This window comes from Megalobrama amblycephala, linkage group LG9, assembly GCF_018812025.1.
Source record: "Megalobrama amblycephala isolate DHTTF-2021 linkage group LG9, ASM1881202v1, whole genome shotgun sequence".
NCBI lineage: Eukaryota > Metazoa > Chordata > Actinopteri > Cypriniformes > Xenocyprididae > Megalobrama > Megalobrama amblycephala.
Window position 1 is genome coordinate 23,713,435 of NC_063052.1, and position 26,157 is coordinate 23,739,591.

The 26,157-nt window shown below is 38.1% G+C and overlaps 1 protein-coding gene across 5 annotated transcripts in view; it reads right to left on the minus strand.

Moving 5' to 3' along the window:
• Positions 1-4,483: 4,483 nt before the first annotated feature.
• The window catches only part of trak1b (trafficking protein, kinesin binding 1b), a 30,618-nt gene continuing 8,944 nt past the window's right edge, over positions 4,484-26,157 (minus strand). For 3 of the 5 annotated variants that reach the window (XM_048202215.1, XM_048202213.1, XM_048202214.1), the window contains 14 exons: positions 16,983-17,059; positions 16,288-16,404; positions 15,926-16,023; positions 15,533-15,641; positions 14,022-14,100; positions 13,806-13,936; positions 13,620-13,694; positions 13,358-13,495; positions 12,170-12,246; positions 11,823-12,032; positions 10,463-10,716; positions 9,263-9,550; positions 6,677-6,779; positions 4,484-6,602 (listed from right to left, as the gene is read on the minus strand). In XM_048202215.1, the coding sequence (XP_048058172.1) occupies positions 5,825-6,602; positions 6,677-6,779; positions 9,263-9,550; positions 10,463-10,716; positions 11,823-12,032; positions 12,170-12,246; positions 13,358-13,495; positions 13,620-13,694; positions 13,806-13,936; positions 14,022-14,100; positions 15,533-15,641; positions 15,926-16,023; positions 16,288-16,404; positions 16,983-17,033 (2,508 nt within the window). In that variant the 5' untranslated portion in view covers positions 17,034-17,059 and the 3' untranslated portion in view covers positions 4,484-5,824. Of the gene's footprint in view, positions 6,603-6,676; positions 6,780-9,262; positions 9,551-10,462; positions 10,717-11,822; positions 12,033-12,169; positions 12,247-13,357; positions 13,496-13,619; positions 13,695-13,805; positions 13,937-14,021; positions 14,101-15,532; positions 15,642-15,925; positions 16,024-16,287; positions 16,405-16,982; positions 17,060-18,114; positions 18,324-26,157 lie in introns of those variants that run through there. The other 2 variants (XM_048202211.1, XM_048202212.1) reach the window with 2 other exon arrangements.

The window sequence follows — 26,157 nt, forward strand, 5'->3', positions numbered from 1 at the left end:
TAAAACCGCATTCTTCCATCTTAAAAATATATCTAAACTACGACATATGCTCTCAATGAAAAATGCAGAACAATTAGTGTAACGAGGTTAGTAGATATGGGAAGAAGGAGGCGGGAACCGGCGAACATTGAACAAAACTTTAATCTCAAAATAAACAAACAAAACGAAAGTAATGCCCTCGCGGACGTCTGCCGGCCACACAAACATAATAAAACATAACGTAAAGTCCAGGCCTGGTCCTCTCTCGTCCTTCACTGTAGTCGCTCCTCCTTTTATGCTCCCGGAGCTCCTCCGTGAGGGACTCAAGGCCGGTGCGCCTCCCAGGTGAAGCTCATTAACACTCGCGCCACCGGCCTCGCGCCGTTCCCTCACGGCTCTCGCCCGCCCTGGTCGCCACAATTAGTTAATGCGTTCATGACCTCAAGGCTAGATTACTGTAATGCTTTACTGGGTGGTTGTTCTGCTCACCTGATAAATAAATTACAGCTCGTACAAAATGCAGCAGCTAGAGTTCTTACTAGAACTAGAAAGTATGACCATATTAGCCCAGTTCTGTCAACACTGCATTGGCTTCCTGTTAAACGTTGTATAGATTTTAAAAAATCTTGCTAATTACTTACAAAGCACTAAATGGTTTAGCTCCCCAGTACGTGAGCGAGCTCTTAAAGCATTATAGTCCTTCACGTCTATTGCGATCTCAGAATTCAGGCCAACTGATAATACTTAGAATATCAAAATCAACCGCAGGCGGTAGATACTTCTCCTATTTGGCACCTAAACTCTGGAACAATCTTCCTAGCATTGTTCGGGAAGCAGACACACTCTGTCAGTTTAAATCTAGACTAAAAACGCATCTCTTTAACCTGGCATACACATAAGACATTATCAATTTATACTTTCAAATCCGTTAAAGGATTATTAGGCTGCATTAATTAGGTCAGCCGGAACCGGGAACACTTCCTATAACACCAGATGTACTTGTTACATAAGAAGAAGAATGGCATCTTCGCTAATATTAGTCTTTCTGTTTATCCCGAGGTTTACCGTAGTCAACTGGATCCGGGCCGTATCCAGGTGAGACCAAGGACCTGTGCCTTGACACGACCACAACACAGCCCTGAAGTATCAGCAGAGATTGAGTCAACTAGATCATTCATCATGAAGGCCTCATCTACACGACAACCAGTGGCACAGCTTCTCAACAACCATCCATACCGGTGTGATGAATATGATCCTCAACTGGATGGAACTGAAATAAATACTTTGAATGTTGCGATCCTATCGGACTTATGATAGCAACCTGAATCGTAACAAAGCACTGTTCGCCAGAGGAGAACTGGCCCACCGACTAAGCCTGGTTTCTCCCAGTCTGGTTTCTCCATTTTAACACCTATTTGCCACTTGTTTGCCACCTGATGTCACCTGTTGGAGTTTGGGTTCCTTGCCGCTGTCGCCTTTGTCTTGCTTAGTTGGGGACACTTGACATTTGACTTGACATTTGATAATCAACAGTGCTTTGATCTGCCTGCATTGACACTATTCTTTAAGAGCTGCTGTGCAGCCAAAATTATGTACCAGTTATCAATGTAAAGCTGCTTTGACACAATCTACATTGTAAAAAGTGCTATATAAATAAAGGTGACTTGACTTGACTTGCTGCAGAAAAAATTAAGTTCCATACAAAATGTAATGTGTAATTGCATTGCTCATTACAAATGTATTGGAGTAAAGAGTACATATACTTATTCAAAAATGTAGTCAAGTAGAGAGTAAAAGTTGCTAATATCTTTGATACTCATTAAAACTACAAAGTAGACAAAAATATACTTAAGTACAGTAACTAATTACATTTACTCACATATTTTACACCATTGTGACTGCGTTTAGTTCAGTTAATTTTTTACAAGTTTTGTTCATATTTTAATCTTAATTGTATTGTAATATTGTGTTGTTTATATTTGCATGATCAGGCAAAGTTTGCATTTTAGTGGCCTCTGCACTGCAAAAAACAAACATTCATCTGCTTTGTGTGGTGCTAAATATGACAAGTGATGCATTCCTCTGTTAATCTGTTCTCTTCATAAATAAATAAATACCTAATCTTTAATCTAACCTATATTTTACTCCTGTAAATGTATGATTAAAAATAAAAATGTGAACAAAAAAAAAAAAAACTATTGAATGTCCTATGATATCAAAAATATGGAAATAAAAAATGATTTGTGATAATGTCAGGTCTTTTATGACCCCAAGAAAGCCTAATGCAACCACTGCTAAACTGGACCCATCGGTTACATTCTTGTTACCTGGCTTAATTTTTTGCCCTCACTTTAAAAGATGAGCAATTTCTTGTGTTATTTCATGTCTGGCTGGATGACGCAAATGGATGAACCAAAACATGGCTACTTATTTGTGACCAGAGATTAACATGCTCTGGTGGATATCTCAGTATAATTGAGGATTTCGAGATTTCCAAAACATCTCAGTGATTTATCAGACATTAATGTATTTACCTCCAAGACAACAGAAAGTCATAGGACGTTTGGTCGCCCTATTTTATTTATCTCTGTTTTCCCAGAACATGTCCTGTTTTCACGTCCTGTCCTGGCCGTCCTGGTTGTTTTTTATAAAGTGATGAAAATGTCCTGGTTTTCATTGTTTTTCATTGGGCCATTAAATTGACCGGTGTTACGAGATTTTCGGTTTCCGAAGGCGGAGCATACATTACTATAAACGAGTTTCGCAGACATGCGCGATTGCACGTGCAACTGAGAATATTAGTTCAGACTGTATCTCAAAACATTAGTGGATTATTCCATAAAGGTAACTATATTCTCAGCGTCGCGGCTGACTTATGCATAAACTACAGTTGATTACTACTTCTAGGTAACAGTTTATAATGTTTTCATTAGTATGCACGATTTGTGCAGTCGTCTGTAAATAACAAATACTTCGTGTAACAGCAGAGCAACCTTCAGCTATCGCAATGAGTTCAGCTCGTTGTGCTCTTCCTTTGTACCTTCTTTATAACTTTCATGCTTATTTGTTAAGCAACAAAAAACTGCTGGGAAAGATCAGCTCTACAGCAAAATATAAATGGGCAAACAAGGAGGATGAGGAAGAAAAACAGGATGAAGAGGAAAACAAGGATGAAGAAAACTAAACTTTTTTTTGTTGTTTTGTTAGTTTTTGTAAGTTTGTGAGAGCTATTTTTTAAAATTTGGATTGCTAATATAGCAGAGGTATTTTTTAGGTATTTATTTTTCTAATACAGAAGAGACATTATTTATATCATTATTTCATTCGTTATTTTTTAAACTTGTCATAATAAAACATGTTGAGTAACCTCTGAGAAGCCTATCTGAATTTGTGTCTTTGGTTATGGATAGCATTTTGTAATATAACAATTTTCTATCCGTACGAGGAGGCATAGGCCTACTTTAAATGTATTGAAATTATATCTTTGAGTAAACTTCGAGCATCATTTGAGTATCTCAATGCTGGGCCGAGTGTCCTGGTTTTCGGTAATCAAAATATGGTCACCCTAAAATAAAATCTTCAGACATCTTCAAATTATGTCCCACCTGCTTCAGGATCATATTAAATATTGCTTGTTTAGCTGACTCATAGATCTTTGTGGGACATCTTTGTGGCAAATAAATAGGCCTACTCGAGTGCAAATAGTTCCCGTCCTGTTCCCATGGCAATTTTTATGAATGTCAGGGCCGCCTTTTTTTACAATCTAAATAAGGTAAGTTAGCGTGGAGACTTAATTTGGAGAGTATGTCTGAAGTAGGCAAGAACTTAAATTAGGTTAGTCGCCAATCGCCATCCTGTCTGGGGTAACAAATTGCTTCCTTTCACTTTTGTCTTGTAAGTTAGTCCTTCAAACAAACATAAAAGCTGCATTATAGGAGAAATGCAACCCCAGTTGAAATGACGAGATAAACATTCTGACTGACCAAAACTATGAAACCAAGTCAAAATCATCCAAACAATGAAATAACAGATTCTTAACAAAAGTTCGGAGAGTGTTCATTTATTTCGATCAAACACTACGACAGAAAATGTACCAATAACTATGGCTTACCTCAGTCCTGCAGCAATTCTTCGCTTCCTTCATTTTAAAAAGAGCGCCAAAATCAGTTTACCCTTTCTTCAATTAAACGTTGTGTTAACTCGTTAACTCTTGAAATGAAAGTAGGGGAATAACGCAGTTGTTAAACAAAACAAAAAAAGTCAAAGTCAAATTGTTAAGAGATAATTAAAATAAGTCATAATTTATATTTGTACTGTATAACAAAACTCATGTTCATTCAAACATGTTCTTTTAGATTTTTTTATGATCAGAAACATACAGCCAAGTAAAACTGGTAGGCTACTTCACTTGTCTATCAGTGGGAGGACGAGGAAAAGAATACAAATGAATAAGGACACAATGCCCTCTAGTGACAGTTATGGACATCGACGACCAGAAGCATCATTTTTATTTCTCCGCATTTATTTTTATTTGGAAAAAAAAAAAAAAAAAATTTCGTTGTCTCTAATCGTTAAGCTTTTGCCCTTGTATGGCCATTACCTGAGAGAAACTAAATCTCAAAAACGTTATGAAACAGGTGGTAACAGTACATTAGAACGTCAAAGTGCACATTTCAACAACAAAACAATTTAAATTAATAAAGAAAGACAATAAAATTGAAATTAAACACAAGTGCTCAGTGCTCATTCTAGTTTACAGTGCTCTCCAGCTACGCAAACATTTCCCAATCGATCAGTAAATACTCTCACGTGACAGATGACTAAAATACAGGCACTCGCTTTATCATAGAAAACCACATGACAGCAGCACTTCCTGAAATCAGTCAATCCATGTAGCCAACCCTCAATTCAATCATCCACTTGCCGAATAAAAAAAACTACAATGTTCACTTCTTTATTAAAGATTTATCTTCTAAAAAATATATAAACTGAAAAACAGAAGAAAAGAGAGTTGGTGAGGTGGGTGATTAAACCTTTCCTACACATTCTCTGTCAGCATTAATGTATCAGCCTCAAATGCCACCTTTCAAAACCAGCAGGCATCCAGAGAGAGAACACATCTCTATAGTTGCCCAGAGCAGGGACAGAACACCATTGATCCTGGATCAATACATTTTTTTATATCCTGGAAATACCCTCAGCTCAAAAAACTACATGTCAAACGTGATAACTTAGTTCTAATCATAGTGATCAAATCATACATGTGACTCTAGATTTTACAGTTCAATTGGTTTTTGATGGTTTATTCCTTCCTGCATGTGTACTTGGAAGTGAAGGTGAGGTCAAAGGTTATGTACAATCAGCACTATCGGTACAGGAACATATCACATTAGATTGTACAGGGCAAATCAGGGAGTTAGTGTGGAGAGAACATCAGCACGGATAAAACACTTTAAACTTGTGTTTTTAAAGTAGCTTTTAAAGAGATAGTTTACCTTAAAATTAAAATTCTGTCATCATTTCTCATATCTTACTCTCATGTTCTTCCAAATGTGTATGAAGATTTTTTGAAAAATGTTTTTGTCCATACAATAAAAGTCAATTAAGTCCAATAGTTTTGGATCCCAATGACGTTCTGTGTATGAACAGCTAAAATATTCTTTAAAATAATTTATCTGGTAAAGTTATACAGGTTTGGAATGATGGTGAGCAAATGAAGAGAGAATCAAAAAATTTTTGGTGAATTATTACTTTAAGTTAGAGTGTGTGTTTGTACAAGTTTTGACTTCTGTGTTAGTAAGTTAGTGTCCTACTGCTGATTGTGTGATTCATTATTATGCATAACTCATTTGAGACTTGTTTGCTTAGGTAGTTTAGGTGCCAGTAGCATTTCATCCCCTTGAGGGCCAGGCCCCTTCATCGCCATACTGGCCCCAACCATAGCAGGATAGCTCCGATTCCTCCTCATACCTTCGTTTAGTGGACTAAAGGGGGACCCTGCCCTTCGTAGCCCACCAAGAGGACCTATAAGCGGGCTTGGTCTTGGAATCCCACCCCCTGTTGCCCCAGAAGCCCCAGGGCTCGCCAACCCCAACCTTTTCAGCTTATCAACCAAATTGAGATTATACATACTGACATCAGTTTGGCTCTCACAGTCTTTAGCCTGAGCCCCGGACACCCCTGCTACCTCTTTCAAAATGGACCGTGCTGGCTTGGAAGCCAAAAAGTTTTCATAGGATGGGCTTTTGAAAGAGAAAGGCATGGAAGTGTCTGTATCAGAAACCACTGATCCTGGGCTAGGAGTGCGGCGGGTGGGGGAATTGGGTGGGGTTGTGGGGCGGTGGGGGTCGGGAGGTGGAGGAGGAAGAACTGAGGTGGAAAAGAGGACTCCTCCACTTCCTCTGTCCCAGCTCTGAGGCTGGTACACGGCGGCAGAAATGCCCCTCTCCTGCAGGAGGCGCACCAGCCCCAAAGAGGTGCTGAAGGTTTTTGTGGAGTCCCGCAGGTTGGTGAAGGATTGTGACTGGGACAGACTCATTCGGCGAGGAGTACAGGGCGTGGCGGCAGGCGTCGACCTGAGACTGCTTGACATCACGCAGGATGAGGTTGGGACAGGGTTTAAACTGGACAGAGAAGCAGAAAATTATGTGCTGATTGGCTGGTCAATTATTTTCTCAGTTACAGGACAGGACATTACCTGGGGGTCACCCTTGTGAGCTCATCAGAAGGATGGAGGATTTTGCAGGTGGTGAAGGTGTAGGTCGAACTTGTATGAGCCATGCATTTGCCTGGGTAATACACTGGAAAAAGTACAAAAGCTGAGAGCGAAGCAAAGTTTTCATTTATTTTTATCTAAATAAATACGTTTTTACATGGCTACTTACCAAATACATGGATTTGAAATAATGGTTTGAGAAATTTGTAATTTTGTCATCTGAAATGTGTTATAGTAATTTTTAGGAAAATGTTTGCCTGGACAATGGGCAAATTTACAGTTTTGATCAATCAATCAATAAATCAATAAAATAAGTAAATAAATGTTATATTTAATTATGTCTATTTAAGTCAAATAGTTTTGTATAAGGACTGAGCCTCGTCACAGTAAATATATAGTTTTAAGTAATTTGATCTAAACAAATAAAACAATTATTTTAAATAAAATAAAAATACAATGGATTTTAAATATTAATTTAAGTAATTTGTAAATTTTTAACTTATGAACTTAATATATAGGAAATCGTTTTCCCGATATAATGGGCAAATATACAGTTTTGATTGATCAATCAGTTGATCATTCAATCAATAAATAAATATTTTATAATAAATTTAATTTATTAAGGTCTAATTACAGCAAATATTAATTTATTTTATATAAATTAACAAATAATTGATTTTAAATCAATTATTTGTTAATTTATATAAAACAATTTATATCAATTTTTTACTGATTTTTTTAAATAAATAAATACAAATATTTTGAATGAAATGTAATTCTTTTATTTAGGCCACACAGTTTGTATAAGGGCTCTATATATTTAGTTAACATTTATCAAACTTTATGTAGCATATCTTCATACATACAAGAAAAAGTTTTCTTAGAAACATAAGTATGATTTATTTTTATTACAACCCGAATTCCAAAAATGTTTGGACGTTTTTTAAATTTGAATAAAATGAAAACTAAAAGACTTTCAAATCACATGAGCCAATATTCTATTCACAATAGAACATAGATAACATAACAAATGTTTAAACTGGGCAATTTTATGCACAAAATGAGCTCATTTCAATTTTGATGCCTGCTACAGGTCTTAAAATAGTTGGGACGGGGGTATGTTTACCGTGGTGTAGCATCTCTTCTTTTCAAAACAGTTTGAAGATGACTGGGCATCGAGGTTATGAGTTTCTGGAGTTTTGGTGTTGGAATTTGGTCCCATTCTTGCCTGATATAGGTTTCCAGCAGCTGAAGTGTTTGTGGTTGTCTTTCGTTTAATGATGTGCCAAATGTTCTCTATATGTGAAAGTTCTGGACTGCAGGCAGGCCAATTCAGCACCCAGACTCTTCTACAACGAAGCCATGCTGTTGTAATAGCTGCAGTATGTGGTTTTGCATTGTCCTGCTGAAATACACAAGGCCTTCCCTGAAATAGACGTCATCTGGAAGGGAGCATATGTTGCTCTAAAACCTTTATATACCTTTCAGCATTCATAGTGCCTTCCAAAACATGCAAGCTGCCCATAACGTAAGCACTTATGGCGCCCCCAATACCATCAGGGATGCAGGCTTTTGAACTGAACGCTGATGACACGCTGGAAGGTCTCCCTCCTCTTTAGCCCGGAGGACACGGCGTCCGTGATTTCCAACAAGAATGTCAAATTTGGACTCATCTGACCATAGAACACTTTTCCACTTTCAAACAGTCCATTTTAAATGAGCCTTGGTCCACAGGACATGACGGTGCTTCTAGACCATGTTCACATACGGCTTTTTTTTTTGCATGTAATTGTAGAGCTTTAGTTGGCATCTGCAGATGGCACGGCGGATTGTGTTTACCGACAGTGGTTTCTGGAAGTATTCCTGGGCCCATTTAGTAATGTCATTGACACGGTCTTGCCGATGAGTGACGCAGTGTCGTCTGAGGGCCCAAAGACCACGGGTATTCAATAAAGGTCTTCAGCCTTGTCTTTTACGCACAGAGATTTCTCCAGTTTCTCTGAATCTTTTGATGATGTTATGCACTGTAGATAATGAGATTTGAAAAGCCTTTGCAATTTGACAGTGAGGAACATTGTTTTTAATGTATTCCACAATCTTTTTACGCACTCTTTCACAAATTGGAGAGCCTCTGCCCATCTTTACTTCTGAGAGACTCTGCCTCTCTAAGACATCCCTTTTATAGCTAATAATGTTACAGACCTGATATCAATTAACTTAATTTGCTGCTAGATGTTCACCCAGCTGAATCTTTTCAAAATTTCTTGCTTTTTCAACCATTTGTTGCACCCGTGACAACTTTTTTTTAGATCTGTAGCAGATATCAAATTTTAAATGAGCTCATTTAGTGGATAAAAGTGTAAAATTTCATTTTGTAATGTTATCTATGTTATCTATTTATGTTCTATTGTGAATAAAATATTGGCTCATGTGATTTGAAAGTCTTTTAGTTTTCATTTTATTTAAACTTAAAAATGTCCCAACATTTCCGGATTTCGGGTTGTATTACATAAGTATCTTTGCATTGAATGCAAGATGTCTGTAGCATAAAGAAATATCTTGACTTACTTGAGAACTCTATGGAAGCATGACCTGTGCTGAGACATGGTGACGGGGAAGCTGAGGGGGCAAGGCTATGGGCAGAAGGGACACTGGGATTAGATGTGGTTGTGGTGGGAAGGTTCTGGAAGTACTGCTCTCCAGGATCATCCTCCTCATAGTCAGCATAGTGATATACTTCCTCCAGGTCCAGCTCCAATGGACGGTAGCCTTTCGGGACCACACCAGGTCGAGCATCCAGGATACCACCCAGATTAGGCTGAGCTAACTGCTGCCAATGCTGAAGGGTAGCTGAGCCTAGGAAAAAGACACAAGGGATATTGAGGAGGAGAACTGTGTGATTTCATAACCTAATTTACACAGTGGCTACATCAACTCAACAACAAACAACAAACACATATTAACAATGTTGCAATGCTAGAATGAAGTGATAATGAAAAACAAAAAATGAAGGAAAGAATGAGAATATGATGTTTTTATTGAAGATATACTAAATGAAAGTGCAGAACACAGAATTAAAACAAAATAAGAGATGGAAAAAAAATACAATAAAGTACAGGAAATACAGAAACAGAATAAAAATGAATGAAGAACAACAAAAACAAAAGTGCATGTCTATTGTTCACTTACTGTCCATTAGGTGGCAGTAATAAAATATGGAAAACAGAAATTCCCCCAAGAACTTTTTACTACAAACTTGACAAATCAAAATTTAAATCACTACTTCATGCACTTCATGTACTACACTATATTAGACACTAGAATATATAGAAATGACTGATGGGACTCTTTCACATCTTACATACATGGTTTAACATAGATAAAACACAAATAAAGTCCTTCCTGTTTGATTGCCTAATATATGAATATGCTTAACAGTAACAGCATATGCAAAATAAATTTCATCAGCCAAGTGATAAAGTGGAGGGTGTTTCCTTCAAAATTAGCTTTTTTTTTTGTAAAAGGGCTAGATGACAGAATTTTTTTTTTTTAATTTTTTTTTTTTTTTACATTTATCCATTTTCAAAACTTTGTCATAAATTGATCGCTAGTGTAAATGTACCCAGGAGCGGGACTCTCTAAAGTACGAGTGTTTGCGGGGGTGCATTAGCCCCCACAGTGAATTGAAAAGCATCATAGTGGGTGGGCGTGGCCTGGAACGGTAATGCAGGAATGTCTTAGGATAGACATTTTGGGTATTTCGGTCACCTTCCAGAGGTTTGACAATCTGGAGCTTGTCAGGAAGATAAGGTCGGCTGGCCCAAGCACCCAGGGACATGATGCTTTCACTGTGCACAAGTCTGTTAGAATAATCTCCACTGTCCGCCGGCTCCCGATTACGCCTCTCTCGCTCCCCCTCAAAAAAGAGACGCTCGCTCAGACAGTTCTGCCGTCGTAGAGACAGTCGCCGCAGAGCAAGCTTGAGCTCCTCGGAGCCAGATCGTTTCTCAGAAGCATCCACACTGCAGTCAAAAAAAGGAAATTCGTATGACTGAAAACAAGGGTCATTCTCAGGAAACTGGCATTTGTTTGTTTTAGTTAAAAGGATGCTGAATTTAGTCACAGTATTTGATAGCTTTAACTTTCAACTTAAAGGGATAGTTCATCCAAAAATGAAATTTCTGTCATTAATTACTCACTCTAATGAAATGACCACATTCAATCTCCAGAAAAGTAGTAAAAACATCGTTAAAATAGTCAACGTGACTACAGTGGTTTAACCTTAATGTTATGAAACTATAAGAATACTTTTTGTGCGCAAAAACAAAACAAAAATAACAACTTTATTCAACTTCCCTGTCAGTCTGTTACGCAGTTGGTGCAGTGCTGCTTTTTTTACATCCGAATACCGGCCCATTATTGTCCAGCTCCTGCATCAGCATCACACATGTCTTGTGCTATTCACATGAACAGGTGTCGGCCAATACTGACGTAGAACCTGGAAGCGCTGAGCGAAAATAGCATAGTAGACTGACGGGAGAAACGAATTTGTTAAATAAAGTCATTATTTTTGTTTTGTTTTTGCACACAAAAAGTATTCTCGTCAATTCATAACATTAAGGTTGAACCGCTGTAGTCACGTTGACGTTTAAAATGTTTTTATTACTTTTCTGGACATTGAATATAGTAATTATGTTGCTTTCAATGGAGGATAAAAAAAACTCTCGGATTTCATCAAAATATCTTAATTCGTGTTCCAAAGATGAACAAAGGTGAAACGACATGATGGTGAGTAATTAATGACAGACATTTTTGGGTGAACTAACCCTTTAAAGTTTAATGTTTATTGCATAATGCAAAATTTAAATTATTTTATTGTTTAATATTTGATTTCCCATCAGGAATATCAGCCCATTTGCACATCCCCGTTCATCAGTTACATTTTAAATGTGTTATTTTAATGTGAGAATGACCCATGAACTCATTCAAGTGGGCCAGAACCAGTGGCCTTTCAGATCCATGAATATTTTAACATCCCCAGCAAAGCAGTGACTGCATTATGTTCTAAAGGTCAATTTAAAGTTATTGGCTTACAGGCTCTGTAAACAAAGACTCATTATAGACTCACGCAGCATCTGAGGAGCCGGTCTCGTGGAGCATGCTCTGTGTACGGTTATCAGGCACTGCATTGTTGCTATTGCTGTCAGATAGGGTGGAGCTAAGAGAGGACAGTGTCTGATTGGACCCAGGGATGTTAGTAGCAGAATTAGCAGAAGAACGCTGTCTGACAGACTGGTTGATGTTCTTCACAGTCTCAAACACACGCTTATGACGGACCCTTGAGACAAAAGCATATTTTGTTACTGAATGCAAAGATTAATTGAGAGTAAAAGAGTAATTGAACTAAAATAAATTCAGATTATGACAATGAAAGAAAATGTGCTCTGACATGGGAAGGAACAAAAATGTTCAAACCTCTGTTCTTCATTGTCAGGATTCTCAAGACTCAATTCTTTCCTCATAGTTCCCTCAATTTCAGCAGCCAGGGAGTCCTAAAATACACACATTTACATCACTTATCTAAATGGGGACATACCATATTCCAGTTGTATTGTTTTTATTTACAGTTAATTATAAATCTTAACCCTAACTAAAAACTTTCCGCAATTTTTACAGTTATCGAAGAACTTTATTTACTTTATTTTTATACCGTTTTTACAAATGAGAACATCCCCAAAAGAACGTTTTGTCAGATTTAGCTCACTTTTGGGTAGAATTTTATCCCCAAAATATGGTTAAATACACACAAAGTAAAAGAAAAACAATTATTTATAATAAACAACATTATAATAATATTATAACAATAATTATTTATAATAAACAATATATTTTTTCTGTTTGGGGGCTTGTTCTCCTCTCATAAAAAAGGTCCTTTCAATGCATAAAATATCTTACAGTCAGGGAAATTCATTTGGTATCTGTGTATAATTTATAATTTTTATAACAAAAAAAAAACAAAACAAAACTGCTGTTTCCCACCCTGCTGTCATTACATTTTAGCATTTTACAGAGCAATTTTTCACAAGTTTTCCAAAGAGGTTTCTTTGATTGTGATGGAAATGAGAATTGACAGAGGAACATATCTCTAACAGAACAAAATAAATTAGCTGATTTAAAAATTAAAACATTATGATATGAGTAGCTTTTATAAATGTCATTACCAAACTAATTTATATATATATATATATATATATATATATATATATATATATATATATATATATAAATTTTTATATTTATAATTTTTTTCAATAGTTTTTATTTATATAACTTACTATCTTTATTAACTTTCTTAATAAGTAAAATGTGATAAGTTTTTTAGGATTCTCTAATAAATAGAAAGTTCAAGTTTCAAATGGATTTTTTGTAACAATGTAAAAGTCTTTACTGTCATTTTTAAATCAACTGAATGACACTAAACTTTTTAACATTGTAAACTGACTGCTAGCTAACTTGTTGTATCATAAAGACTACGTCTTATCCAGCTTTTGTCATCATCACCAGCAAATCTACACCAGCAGACATTAAACAAGAAGATACATGTGTTTGTGATCTCCAAGTGCACTGGCCCTGCATGAGTTATATAACTGCATGTTTGTGTACCATGGGAAAAAGTCCCAGAGGGTGATAGCGTCGAGGAGTTCCTGCAGACACACTGCGGTTCCGTAGGTTCTTGAGCTCCTCTTGAGCCTCATGGAGCATTTCAATGCACTCAGAGTATTTATCCTCCAGCTCCTGCAGCTGTGTGAGTAACCAACAATAGTCAATAACATTCACAAAATGAAAATGTGAATGTATCACGAAGATATGATTTTGTAAGATTAAATACATGGAATACTGATTTAATATGTTTGAAGTAAAGTACCTCGGTTGTGAGCTGTCTCTGAGCATCTTTAGCTGCCAAAAGGTGCTGAGAAAGTTCTTCATTCTCAATGGCAAACTGTCAAAAACATTCACAAACACACATACACATTTAAATCTCAGAACATATTTATCTCATATATTTTGTAATTCATTCTCCAATAAAGTGAAAGACGCAAACGACTCATACAGTTTTGGCTTTTTTCTGCAGGTCCACTATCTGAGAGAGTAAGTGTGTGATTTCCTCCTGTTGGCGAGAGGCATCTTCTGTCTTTTTGGCCAGCTCTTCAGCTATACTTGAGATCTGGATGCTGGACTGCCCTGTATGAGGAGAAAGGTTGGATTTATTTTTGTTTTGTTAAAATACAGAGCTCTAAACCTCCACTTAAGCCAGAGTTTCACTCACTTAGCTCTCTGACGCAGTCATTCACCAGCTGCTGTTCTTTCTCCTCATATGACTCTGTCTCAGATTTCAGATGACTCGCCTAAGGATAAGAAAGAGAGGCGGGTACTACTTAAATATGAAGTGTAAAAATTATGTAAAAGCATAAACTGTTTCATATTGTTCTGTGTAATTTCTAAGAACCTTTAAGCAAATATATTCTAAATACATCAAATGTTGTCAAAGATTTACCAAAAGAAAAGTGATTTACAGTCTTTTTATGGTGGAATCATTAAACCCCAGAAACATGAAATATCACCCTATAAGTGAAACAATTATTGATCATTTGCTGGTAGTTCACTGTGAGATCAGAACAATTCTGACTAACGGGGGTTAAAGATATTTAGTAGGATTCACAATCTAGCGTGATCGCAGCATGCATGCACAACAGAAATCAATAATTTTTTCTATTCAAAGAAAAAATTGGGAACATTGCTCACACACATTGACACACACTGCTGTAGGCCAAAATGTCTATATACTGTATATCCCAATAATAAAAAAGCACAACTATTTTTAACAATAATAATAAGAAATGTTTTTTGAACACCAAATCAACATATTAGAATCATGATTTCTGAAGGATAATGATAGAGCAATGATGGTGAAAATTCAGCTTTGCCATCACAGAAATAAGTTGCATTTTTAAAAATATATTAAAATAGAAAACACTTATTTTAAATTGTAATAATATTTCACAATATTACTGTTTTTACTGTATTTTATACAGTATAAATGCAACATTATTGAACATAACAACATTTAGAAACATTTTAAAAATCTTACCGACCCTAAACTTTTGAACGGTAATGTGTGTGTCTGTGTATGTGTGTGTGTGTGTGCACGTGTTTTTGTGACATATCAGGACATAAATTTGTATAATGACATGGGTATGATATAGGTATTACAAGGAGAGGGTGACTTATGAGGACATTACCCCATGTCCCCATTTTTCAAAAGACTTATAAATCATACATAATGAGTTTTAGTGAGAAAGTAGAAATGTGCTGTGATGCGTAGGTTTAGGAGTAGGGGTAGTGTAGGGCGATAGAAAATACGGTTTGTACAGTATAAAAACCATTACGCCTATGGAGTGTCCTCCCAATTCACAAAAACAAACCTGTGTGTGTGTGTGCGCTTTTGTGATTTATGAGGACACAAATTTGTATAACAACATGGGTATTATACTGGTATTACGACGTACTGTAAACATGAAATATGATGACATTTCATGAGTCCTCATATTTGCAATAGCTTTTAAAACATACTAAATGTTTCATTAAAAAATGTAAAAATGCAGAATGTTGTCTGTGATGGGTAGGTTTAGAAGTAGGGGTAGTGTAGGGGGATAGAATGTACAGTTTGTTCACTATAAAAACCATTACGCCTATGGAATGTCCTCACTTTGATAGCAAAACAAACCTGAGTGTTTGTGTGTATGTATGTATGTACATGTATATATTACATGCTTGTACCTCTGATCTGAGAGAAAGATTTTCCTCCTCAAGCTCTCGAAGTTTTTGCTGCAGAATATCCAAAGATGAACCGCTACAAGCAGAAACTCCTGCCCTTCCCTGTTGACCCCTGAACCCAAAACAAAAGAAATATAAATATGAAATCACATTGAAATATTACAATTCTGCTTCCTTTAGTTTTATTGAAGAACTTTGGGCTGTCTCATTCAGCAGAAATAACAAGTGTTATAACAAAATGATTGTTCAGTTGCACATTATAAATTTAACTACAGCTGAAAAGCCCTGAAAAAAAACACCTGAGCTAAAAATATCCTAACTGAAACCAAAAGAACTGGCTCCACTAGCCTTGAGCGAGAGATAAATGAGAACAGTGTTATAAAACAGTGGACTGACGTGGGTGATCCAGACCCCTCTTCAGTCTCCTCCACTGCATTAGTGTAGAACTGCAGGAGCTCGTCTTTTAGATTTAACTCATGATGCAGTTGAGCCACCTGCGGTACAATCAAATCAACAAAATTAAATTAAATGACAAAAAAAAAATTACTCATTGCTCATAACTTCATCATTACTTGAACATAGTAATAATGAGCAATCACAATTAGCCTAATAGTTTAACAGACTGTTACTGAGCTGAAACAACAAGAAAGCTTCTGAAATCTAGAGGCAAATACACTGAACAAGAAGTTGCAGCACTTCTGCAAGGGGCAACTAATTTTTAGAACCAGAGACACATTGTAATGAATCTGTTTATGTACCTCTTCCCTGATGGTGGCCACTTGTTCCTCCAGGTATTCATTTTGCTCCGACAGTATGCGGTTCTTCTTCAGGAGGGACTGACCGATGCGGGCAGCGAGCTCCAGATCTCGCTCTTTCTGTAGAGTTGAAGAAAAGATTCTCAAATACACTACCATTCAAAAGTTCGGAGTTGGTAAGACTTGTTTTGTTAAAAGTGCTTTTGAAAGGCGGGATTTATTTGATCAAATATAAAGTAAAACACTAAAACAGTAATACTGTTCATTATTATTACAATTTAAAATAACTGTTTTCTATTATTGAATATGTTTTAAAGTGAATATATTTTAAAATGAATTTTTTTCTTGTTATGGATTCAGCAGCCATTACTCCAGTCTTTAGTGTCACATGATCATTCAGAAATCATTCTAATATGATGACTTGGTGCTCAAGAAACATTTCTTATTATTATCAATGTTATGCTGCTTAGTGTTTTTGTGGAAACTTTTTCAGGATTCTTTGATGATTTGAAAGTTCAAAAGAACAGCATTTATTTAAAATATAATTTTTGTCATTTTATAAATGTCTTTAGTGTCACTTTTGATCAATTTAATGCATCCTTGCTGAATAAAAGTATTAATTTCCTTTTTAAAAAGTCTTACTGACCCCAAACTCTAGCATCATAATAAATACACATATTTTGTTTTTTAATTTTCACCTCCTCCAGAAGTCTTGTGACAGCATCAATGTCATTGTAGGTCTTAGTCATCTGGCTCACTCGCTCAGCACATAGCACTGAAATAGACCGAAAGAGTGTAGAAAAACCTGTTAACAAAGCACTTGAGCACATCAGACATGAGTTCAATACAATGAAGATCTTACATTGACTTAACCTTAAAAAAAAATCCTGACATAACTCTTAAGCTTACAGACATCTAATGTGAATTTAAGTAGATAAAGAGGAGGAGGAAAAAGCTATGGCTTGCTGACCTCGCACCATCATGCTCTTACAATAACATCAATGACAAATCATGCGTGATTGTCCCGGTGACTGTTTCCATGGTGCTGTTACCCAGCAACCCCATCCACAGTCAGCCAGAATCAGATCAGCCACAATTACTGTTACATCACACTCTTACAGTCACACAGAGACATACACGCACAGAAGTATGCATAAAAAAAAAAAGTAATAAGAGATCAAATTAAAATGTAAACTGTCCAACATATTTTTAATGAAAAATTCAATACTAAATTCAATGTACAAGATGTGGGTATGCAGAAGGAACTTTTTTTGCCAGAAGAAATACTACATCTTGGAGCTGTATATTATACAATATACTATAGAAGGTAAAATTCAATATGTAAAATACAGTAATATACAGTAAGGTCAAGTGAAACCTGATTGAATGAATTTGAATAACAAATCGTCTATGTGTGAGATGAATGTGAGAAAGAGATGAGAACGAGAAAGAAAGGTTTTATGAGGACATACTGTCAGAAAAGGAAATGACTCTAGACAGAGCAAACAATAAGACAACTATGCCGTCCTTTCTCTCTCTCTCTCTCTCTCATTCTCTCTCTCACACACACACACACACACACACACACATATCCAGAGGCCTTAGGCTATACTCAAAAAGGAAACAGAGAGTAAAAAGGAGAATGTAATAAGCTTTAAAGCACTTCCAAACCTCATCCAAAACATTTACAGATAAAAGTATCCCACAAAACGCAATCTAAACACCTCAAAATCAACACAAATGCCCCTGATAATAAAAAATGAAAGCTGTAACTACTCAAAGAGATGCTAAAAGTGCATAAAACGCAAACACACACATACACAAACTCACACAGTGGCTTTACCATCGGCATACTGCTCATAGCACCAATCCAGCTCAAAGTCTTCTACTCCCATGATCTTGTGCATCCTTCCACTCCCTCTCCACTCGACAGAGAGGAGAGGACCAGACCAAACCAAATATGAGCGCTACAATTCCTTGTTCCCGTAACGGTATTGAGTGATGCTGAGAGTGTGGTCAGTTACAGCAACAAGAGTAGAGTGACTATATTTAACACTACGGTGAGAGAAAAAGAGAGAAAGAGACAGTGGGAGGGAGGGAATGAGAGAGAGAGGTTATGGTGGTGGGGGATGCGGTACATGACAGTGGGGTTAATATCACAAGGTCAAATGTAAAGGTTACTTACTAGACTATAATCGATAGTGTGAACTAGTGGGTCACTCATACTATGATATTTTTACGCGCCAATTTTATCCATGATTACTATATAATATTGTCCAATAAAATATTAAACTGGGGCCGTATTCACAAAACATTTTATCTTACCACTAAGAGTTCTCCTTAATAGCAGTAAAAGTTCTTAGCTAAGAGTTTTCTCTTAAAACCTATTCACAAAGCTGCTGAGAGCAACTTTTACTAATGAATAGAGAGAGGACTTAAGCTAAGAGTAAGGGCGGGGTTGACCTTGTTGCTATGGATGATGTGAACACGCTTACTAACTTTGCCCACAATGAATGGCTGATGAGGGAGGAGTCTCTGTCAGCGATTTAATCATAGAAATATTGTATCATAAGTATCATGTTTCCAGATTCAAATAAAGGTTTCAAAATGCAAATGATGCCATATTCAAATAAATATTTTAAAATAAAAATGTTGCCATATTCAAATAAAGGTTTTAAAATGTAGGCTAAGTGTCACTAATTAAACTAGTATATGTTCAGCTAATTGTCAGCCCCTTACATGTCTTCGTCTCGAGAGACTGCAGAATTCAAGCGACAAATTATGTTTCATAAAGTTTGGGAGAAGCACGTTCCAACGGTCTATCTAATCAGCTCAAGAGGAGGCATATATACACAGACGAGAGCCAATTCACCTATAGTTTCCTCAGCAGTTTTCTGCATCCATCCGCCACCCTGTTCCTCACTTTTGGCAGGGGAGAACTCTGGGTTTGGGCTAAATTCCAAGCTCGGAGCCCTTGATCCCCTTGGCCAGCAGGCCAAATACGCTTATTAAATTTTTTTTCCCTCTATTCGATCATTTGTAAGTGTGAACTCGTGAAAACAGCCGCAGGTAAAGGGATATTATTTATTTATTTATTAAAGATTTATTTTGCCGTTTTATCTTAGATTCAAATCTATAAATCAAAATATGAATTGCATTTATGAAGAAAACATTCAGCACCCAAAGCTCTACCGCCCAATGCCTCTATGCATACAGTTTCTTTGTGTGGATTGCTGAGGCAGATTGGCAGCAATGGCCATTAGGATTGTTTGTGATTTGGTCTTAGTGACTTAAGAGTCCTCTTGACTTCACAGATTTAGGAGCTAGTTTTAGTGCTAAAATGCTTTGTGAAATACTTTTAGAGCAAAAATTTAGGAGTCCTAAAATTAGGCCTGACACACACGTTATTTTTAAGCTTCTTTTGCATGACACAGCCCTTAGGAAGTATTCACCAAAGGGAGATATTACCACTACTTCCAGGGGAAGAATGTAACCCTAACTTTCATACGTAAGGTTGCAAAAATAGTTGCCAAGGATTTTCGCCATCAAACTCAACCCCTTGGGGAGCCACAGGGGAGCACCAGCTCTGCTTAACTATCCTAGAACAATTGGGGAAGAGCGCTCCCTCCCTGCTTGTGTTTCTCCAGGATCCAACAAGACTCCTATCACTCATCTAAAGAAAGAGTGCAAAATAACAAGGAGGAATTCAATTTTAAACAATATTATCTCTCCTCAGATTTGATCTTCCTTACAGAACCGCTTCCTATTAATAGCCTCCCTCAAGTCTTGTCTTTTTCTCCTGGCATCACACCTCCTCTGAGGTCTACTCCTCTGATGAGGAGCATGAGTGGCCATGCTCTTTCTCTGGCCACGCCTCCAGAGATATTGGCGTGAGATTTGGATCAACATGGGATTTGGATCGACATAGGACATGGGGTACTTCTTGAATGCCGCTGACTGCACCCTCGCCTCTCTAAAACCTCTCGACCACCGTCTCTACAGATGTGTTGAAAAGCTCAGAGGGCGAGACCAAGCATCAAGGAGAACATTTTTCTCCTCCTACCTGATGTCCACCAGGTTCAGCCACAGGTGTCTCTCCGTCACCACCATTGCTGCCATTGAATGACCAATAGCGGCGGCTGTTTGTTTGGTAGCACAGAGGGCTAAGTCTGTAGTGCGGTGCAGTTCAGCGACGGCTTCAGGAGACAACCCCTTCTGCTGATCTAGATCTTTCAGCAGATCCGCCTGGTAGGCCTCCAACACAGCCATAGTGTGCAAAACACCACCAGCCTGAACCGCTGCCGGATATGCCCTGTCATTAAAGCATGAAATGGTTTGTAGCAGCTTAGATGGAATGGCCAGAGCCTTCAGAGAGAATGATTCACCCTGTGAGAGATAGCTCACAAGTGTCTCTTCAACAGGAGGCATCCTCACATCCTCGCTCACACAACCCCTCCATAATTCGCATAATTCGAATGTTGGAATGGATAAATGTTCTAAATGGCTAAATATGGTTTCTTCCATGACTTCTGCACCTCTGTGTGGAGTTCGGGAAGGAAACTGAAGGCTCATGGGGGAAGGACGATTATGGACTGACAGGAACCACTCATCGAGTCTCACACAAACAACTTTCTGTTTCTCACGCCTCCACATACCAGATCAAATATGGTTGTGGTGTGGGTCATAACATCTAATAGCTCCCCGTATGCGGGGCAGGCAGGATGAGAGGGCTCAGTAAAAAAAACTATCCTCGCCCTCCTCCATTACATCCACCATTTCCTGGCCCAAGCACAAAACGCATAGATTGTGTGTGTTGTCAAGTGTCAGAAACTTGCGAAACCTGTAATATTTCACAATATTAAAGTATTACTGTATTTTGATCAAAGAAAAGCATGCTTGTTAAGCATAAGAGACTTCATTTGAAAAATAATAAAATAATTGAATCCGAATCATGATTCAGATCGCGTGTCAAACTGCCAACGGCTGAAATCACGTGACTTTGGCACTCCGAACAGCAGATTCGACACACTGATTCATTTATGATCCGATGCTTCCTGAAGCAGTGTTTTGAAATCAGCTATCACTAAATAAGTCGTTATTTTGGGTTTTTTTGGTACACCAAAAATACTCTCGTCGCTTTATAATATTAATATTGAACCACTGTACTCACATGAATCGATTTAAATATGTTTTTAGTACCTTTATGGATCTTGAGAGAGGAAGTGTCATTGCTCCCTATGGAGGCCTCACGGAGCCATCAGATTTCAACTAAAATATCTTAATTTGTGTTCCGAAGATTAACGAAGGTCTTATGGGTGTGGAACGGAATGAGGGTAAGTAATAAATGACATAATTTTCATTTTTGGGTGAACTAACTCTTTAAGTTGTTTAATTACTCTTAGACATCTTGATAATTGTCTTGCCACTGTGTAAATTATTTGTAAATAATTTCGGTGCCTGAGCTTGACCAGAGCATATTATTGAAATGTGATACTGTTTTATAGAAAAAAATATTTAAAATACAAGACATTATATTCATTTTTAAAGGGTACAGAATTTAAAAGGTACCAATTTAACAAAACCCATCTCAGTTGTCTCTCTAAGATTAATTAAGTGCAGTTTTCCATTTTGAAAAACATATCGGTTACTGATGTAACCCTCGTTGCCTAAAGGAGGGAATGGAGATGTTAAGTCAATACTGACGTATTGGGGTCTCACTTCTGATTCCCAATCACCTCTGATTAGTAAGAAAATGGGCCAATGAGGATTGGCAAATGAGATTTGCATACCGAGCCACTCCTCCCTGACATGGGTATATAAGCTGGCTGGCAGATAATTCTGGTTTATGCTAAGGAGCTGAGACAGGGATCCCAGCCATTTAGTAGAATGGTTTAGGGTTGTGGCAGGATGGAACAGAAACATTACATCCCTCCTGCCACAACCCTGAACCATCCTGCTAAATGGCCAGCATCCCTGTATCAGCTCCATAGCATAAACCTGAATGAGTAAAACCCTCATTCCTTTAGGGAACAAAGGTTTCATCTGTAACCAAGACTTTCCTATTCAATCAGTCATGTTCAATTTTACATTAATACTGATGTATTAGAGTCCCTATGGAAAGTGTCACAGCCACTACGTTACTATATTACAAGTGTTGGAGACACAGATGCTGGTAAGCTCTCATCTGATTTACCTGAAGAGCAAAGAATGTGCTGATATCCCCCCTTTAGAGGGGAATGGCGCTGTAAGTGAGACACCGAGCCAGCCCTCCCGCACATTACCTGTTGTCCATGTGTTGGGCTGGGTCTGCCTTCTTCAAGGGCAGCGCTTGCAAGCTCACCACCTGGTCCCAAAAAGGAGTGGTGGGAACTTTGCGCATGTATCCAGGCCAGGGTCTCAAGGTCATGTGAGAAGAGGCTGCCCCAACTCAAGGTGTGATTCGCTGACCGAAAATGCTTTCTACAGGTTCCCCACCCTTTTAATGGAAGTGAGCGCAGTCAGGAGCACTGTCTTTAGAGACAGAATCTTAAGCTCAACTGACTGCACAGAAGAGTGGCTCAAAGGGAGCTCTTTGCAGACTAGAAAAGACCACAGAGAGGTCCCAAGAGGGGATATGGTGCAGACTGGGAGGATTTAGCCTCCTGACACCTCTCAGGAACTGGATGATCAGGTCATGCTTTCCGAGTGACATGCCATCACAGCACAGAGCTGATCGGGCATTGCCAGAGGTCTTCCTGCTGAGAAGAACACTACTCAGTGAACAGACTCCACTTCAAAGCATAAGCTCACCTTGTAGAGGGAGCTCTGGCTTGAGTGTCATATGGTACCCCATCCCTGAGAAAGAAGGTCCTTCTTCAGGGAATCCACCAGGGATGGGCTGTCAGGAGAAGTATAAGGTCTGAAAATCAAGTCTGGGTGAGGCAGTAAGGCGCAACCATCAAGACCTGCTCCTTGTCCTTTGTGTATTTGCGTAGGCCCCGGGGCCTAGGATCATTGTCATGTTGGAAAAGTGCACGACGACCAAGGGCACGGAGTGATGGTAGCATCTTCTCTTTCAGTATAGAGCAGTACATCTGTGAATTCATGATGCCATCAATGAAATGCAGTTCCCCGACACCAGCAGCACTCATGCAGCCCCACATAAGGACAGTGCCACCACCATGTTTCACTGTAGGCACCATGCATTTTTCTTTGTATTCCTCACCTTTGCAATGCCATACAGTTTTGAAGCCATCAGTTCCAAAAACATTTCTCTTGGTCTCATCACTCCAGAGTATAAAGTCCCAGTAATCTTCATCTTTGTCAGCATGGGCCCTGGCAAACTCTAGGGTTTTTTTTGTGCCTGGGCTTTAGGAGAGGCTTCTTTCATGGACGGTACCCATGCATGCCATTCCTCTGCAGTGTACGCTGTATTGTGTCACGGGAAATAGTCACCCCAGTTTGGCTTTCTACTTCTTTAGACTGCAGTGAACTTGTATGCCGATTTTCTTCAACCCTTCTCATCAGAAGACGCTCCTGTCGAGGTGTTGACTACCGTGGACGACCTGGACTTCTCTGTGAGATGGTTGCAGTTCCATCTTTTTAAAAGTTTTGTACCACTTTTGCTGCAGTATTCTGACTGAGTAAAGCTTTGCTGATCTTCTTGTAGCCTTCACCTTTCTGGTGTAAAGCAATTATTTTCTTTCTAAGGTCTATGGAGTTAGATTCCCACCTAAAGTATTGCGGTCGTGGATCAAAAAATAATAAGCATGAATCAAAAATGTAAAAACACATATAAAAATACATTTCACAAACTGAAACAAATAATTCAAAATGATCAGAATGGCAAAGAACGTGGTCACGGATAAAAATATAATAGGTGTGAATAGAAAAATTAAAAATGCATTTAAAAAAATAAGCATGAATCAAAACTTTAAACACATTAAAAATTATATTGCACAAATCTTAAACTTTTGTTTATGTGTCCTTATGCTGTTTTTCTCTTTGCTCTTCTTTCCATGTTCTGCTCTTGCTTTTCCAAATGTTGCAGTTTGAGTTTCATGTAAATTAGGGCGGGCTCAAGCATAACCATTGGTCCACTAGTTCTAGATTGACAGCTCCTCCTCTAGCCAATCAATCGAAAAGAGGGAGATGACATCACTTCAGTGCGACTTTCTTAAAGTGACGACTGCAGTGGCAGACAGTGAGTTGACAATGTTTGATTGATTTAGACTCTCAAATCAACACTTGTCTTACCTACAGTAAAAGCCATAGATATAAAACACTAATATAAACATATCACAATGTTAGTTTAAATATTTATTTGCACTATAACAGTAAAAAGCAATTTTGACAAGCTGAGGCGGGTTGCTCTGCTATTCGCAACAGCGTGCGGGAAAAAACAAAACTGGCTATAAATTAAAAAAAAAAAAAACTTGCAGGTTGTCTTACCTTATACCTAGCTATGGATCAAAAATCAAGGCTTCACCACAGAACATGGTCATTATTATTTTCAAACGAAAAATGAGACAACATGCTACAGCCAGAAGAACACTCTCATATAGAGAAAGAGAATCATGGAGAAAAAGCAAGGCATCCACACTGGAAAGTTTTAATTAGGGATGCTCATAATTGACTGGTTTACTGTTAACCAAGAAAGTTTGACCAATTAATACTATCGGTTAGATGGTTTAAAAAGAAAACAAACTATAAATATATAGCTATAGACAACAAATCCTATGAACGGTAGCCTATTCAGAACAAAACCATAACGAAAAATAAAACATGTCGCCTACCTCTCCAATTCGGCACAAATCCAAAAGTTTCCATTTTCGCAATGTATTTGAATGCTAAACTATTATTTAATATGTAAATTATAGGCTTTGTACTTCTCTCACATTCCAACAATACTACATCCTTCACATATGTGCTTTGCAAGTGAGTCGATGGTATAGCGCTGAACGCCACAGATTGTACAGATTAGCCTATATATACACTGAGCAGTGTAACATTGATTGACTATTTTATTTTGATAATAAACAGGCTGTGATGTCAAGTTAGAAATGCGAGAACTGACAGGCTTTGTTGTGTATGTGTGCAAGGCGCCGGCGCAATTTCTACATTCAAGCGATGCAGTTGCGTGATGTGTGAATACTCATATTTTGTTGTTTTATATGCTGTATTTGCGCATATATAAAACTAAAGCGTTGAAAAATACATTTCGGTATTTTTAATGGGTCACACCAAAATGAACATGGCTAGTTTTAATACAGTTTCCAGTCCTCCTTTCTCACTCTTCCAGCTGCTGCGCTGAAGGCGCACCCGCTGCTACACTAAACATGGGGACGCACGAGCGCAACCTCCAAAATGAGACGCAGCTATGGTCTCATGTTGTTTCCACCAGCGCAGCACTATATCTATGTATAAATTGTTTGTTTCACCATCATCAGCTTCTCATGGTTCATTTTAATTAATGGATGTCCACAGTATTAAAAGAAGGAGAAGCCTAAAACAGACCCGAGGCCGGCCCGCCTCTGAGCTATGACGTGAAAATTTCTGGCTCGGCCAGAAATGCAGGGCTCTAGTCCTGAGGACAACAGCCCGTGTTCCGATGCAGCTATCGACATCTGATCTTCATTCGGCAGCTCGACGGCACAAGGCACACTAGAGGAGTGGGAGGTCCGTGGGGACCGGCCCGGCGGAAGTGCTTCCACTGTAACCATCAGTTCTCCCAAAGTGTTAACCAGAGCAGAGCCAGTAGGCTGGGTAACAGCAGAGGGGACTCGTACCTTCGCAAAGAAGGAGAGTCACCGCTGCAATGTCAACATGGTCATGCTCTCACAGTGAGAGCATGAACCATCCACAACCGCAATCTCGTCTGCCGGCCAGCTTATA